Source organism: Cebus imitator, unplaced genomic scaffold (genome assembly GCF_001604975.1).
Source record: "Cebus imitator isolate Cc_AM_T3 unplaced genomic scaffold, Cebus_imitator-1.0 Scaffold18, whole genome shotgun sequence".
NCBI lineage: Eukaryota > Metazoa > Chordata > Mammalia > Primates > Cebidae > Cebus > Cebus imitator.
In genome coordinates, this window is record NW_016107333.1 from 4,734,445 (window position 1) to 4,737,059 (window position 2,615).

Below are 2,615 nucleotides of genomic sequence, written 5' to 3' on the forward strand. Positions count from 1 at the left end.
ACCCAGGCTGGAGTGCAATGGCACGATCTCGGCTCACCGCAACCTCCGCCTCCTGGGTTCAGGCAATTCTTCTGCCTCAGCCTCCTAAGTAGCTGGGATTACAGGCACGCGCCACCATGCCCAGCTAATGTTTTGTATTTTTAGTAGAGACGGGGTTTCACCATGTTAACCAGGATGGTCTTGATCTCTTGACCTTGTGATCCACCCGCCTCGGCCTCCCAAAGTACTGGGATTACAGGCTTGAGCCACCGCGCCCGGCACCTCTCATATAATTTATAACTAAGTGAGCATTTTTTCTGTACCTTGGCAAATTGTCGTGTTTCTTTCTAAATTTGGATTAGCTTTTCATTTATATATTCATTGCATTCTTATTGAATATCCACCATAGCTTTTCCAGTACTGTGCTAAGAAGAGATCATTTCAAGGGATTCGTAGCTACTTTATGGCTTCAACTCAAGTCTTCCATTGAATTGTCACCTTTGACCATGCCTAGTCAGATTCAGGGACTCGTGTGGATTTCTTAGTTGTAGGGCATTAAGATGGACTCTTGTAAAGGAGTATGGAAACTACTATAGAAATTTCCACTTATTTACTGAAGACAGTGGAAGCTACTTTCATAAGCCCAAGAATTATGGAAAGACTTTTATGAAACCAAAACTATTTCCCCAGTTATCTCACTAATACAGAGAGCTTCTAAATCATTGCTAGGGATCATTTTAATACCTTTTAAGCATGTTTTGAAAATAGATTACATGACTATCTAATTATCTAGTGAATGTAAAAATAAATAATGAAGGCAGAGCACAGTGGTTCACACTTGTAATCCCAGCCAAGGCGGGCTGAGGTCAGCAGTTCAAGACCAACCTGGCCAACATGGCAAAACCCCATCTCTACTAAAAATAGAAAAATTAGCCAGCCATAGTAGTGTGCATCTGTAGTCCCAGCTATTTGGGAGGCTGAGGCAGGATAATTGCTGGAAACCAGGAGGCGGAGGTCACAGTGAGCCGAGATTGTGCAGCTGCACTCCAGCCTGGACAACAGAGTGAGACTCCATCTCATCAATAAATACTTTTGCTTTAAAAGCATATTATTGACCTACCTGTAAGGTTGAGGGAAGAATGGTGGGAAAAGATGTAGAAAAGATGTAGGGTTGTCAGGGGCTAGAAAAACCCGTGCAGCTGATAGAGGAGGAATGGAAAGCAGATCCTGTGAAAGGATAGCACAAGAAGAAAGGCAAAATCCATAATCCTTACTTTATTTTTGATCAACACACTACTGCCAATCCTCAGATTAAGGCAAGATAAGCAGATTTATATCATCTTTACTCATATCTTCTGATGAATTTATTAAAGATGATTCCATATCTATTAAATCAGAAAGCCACAACTACTGCCTTAAGCTGCTTTTAGTGCAAATATGCACGAAGGGGCAAAACTGCAACTCAAATTACTGATTTTTGCTTTTCTTCCCTTCTTCTCAGGCGCTCTTTACTAGTTAAGATTGGGAGATATTGGACTACTACTAAAATTTAGTGCTTAAATCATTCTACCTCTCAACCGCTGCTTTATCCTTAATGTTTTGCTCTTTTAATATAGGCAGAGGTTCAAGAAACCAGGCAGATGAGTGATCATAATTTTCACTTTTTATATGTAATGAGTTATTTTATGCCTCTTTCTCCCAGAAGACTTCATACTCCATGAGGGCAAAGGCTATGTTATTCATATCTGGCTAATGCCCAGCATAGTAACTCATTATGAATGAGTAAACCTAATTTATTGAGTGAATGAGTAAATCTATTATTTTAGAATACATTTCTGTTTTAAATTTATTTATTTATTTATTTTTAGATATGCAACCATTGTCTCCAATTCCTGTCCATGAACGCTACAGTTCTCCTACCGCAGGGAGTGCTAAGAGAAGACTCTTTGGCGAAGACCCCCCAAAGGAAATGCTTATGGACAAGATCATAACAGAAGGAACAAAATTGAAAATCGCTCCTTCTTCAAGCGTTGCTGCTGAAAATATATCAGTTTTACCTGGTCAAACTCTTCTAACAATGGCCACAGGCCCAGTAACAGGAACAGCAGGACATAAAGTTACAGTTCCATTACATGGTAGCGTTTTAATGCATTTGTTTTCTGTTTTTTCTGAGTTTGATAAAAATTTAAGAAATGTCTTACTGGATTAGATCATGTGGTTTTTCCTAACTCATTTTTTTCTTGAACCTATACTTTTTTTAATAGATTTGATTTTTTTAGAGCAGTTGTATATTCACAGCAACATTCAGAGGAAGGTACAGATATTTCTCATATTCCCCTCTTCCCACACCAGAATGCTACATTTGTTACAGTTGATGAACCCATATTGACACATTACCCAAAGCCCATAGTTTACATTAGAGTTCATTCTTGGTGTTGAATAGTTTAATTTAGAGAATATAAGCCGGGCGCGGTGGCTCAAGCCTGTAATCCCAGCACTGTGGGAGGCTGAGGCGGGTGGATCACGAGGTCAAGAGATTGAGACCATCCTGGTCAACATGGTGAAACCCCGTCTCTACCAAAAATACAAAAAATTAGCTGGGCATGGTGGTGCGTGCCTGTAATCCCAGCGACTCA

General features: G+C 39.9%; 1 protein-coding gene across 1 annotated transcript in view; it reads left to right on the top strand.

The window, feature by feature from the left end:
• The window catches only part of RBL1 (RB transcriptional corepressor like 1), an 80,720-nt gene that overhangs the window by 46,294 nt on the left and 31,811 nt on the right, over positions 1-2,615 (top strand). Inside the window, exon 14 of the mRNA XM_037734423.1 lies at positions 1,848-2,114. Within this exon, the coding sequence (XP_037590351.1) occupies positions 1,848-2,114 (267 nt within the window). The remainder of the gene's footprint in view (positions 1-1,847; positions 2,115-2,615) is intronic.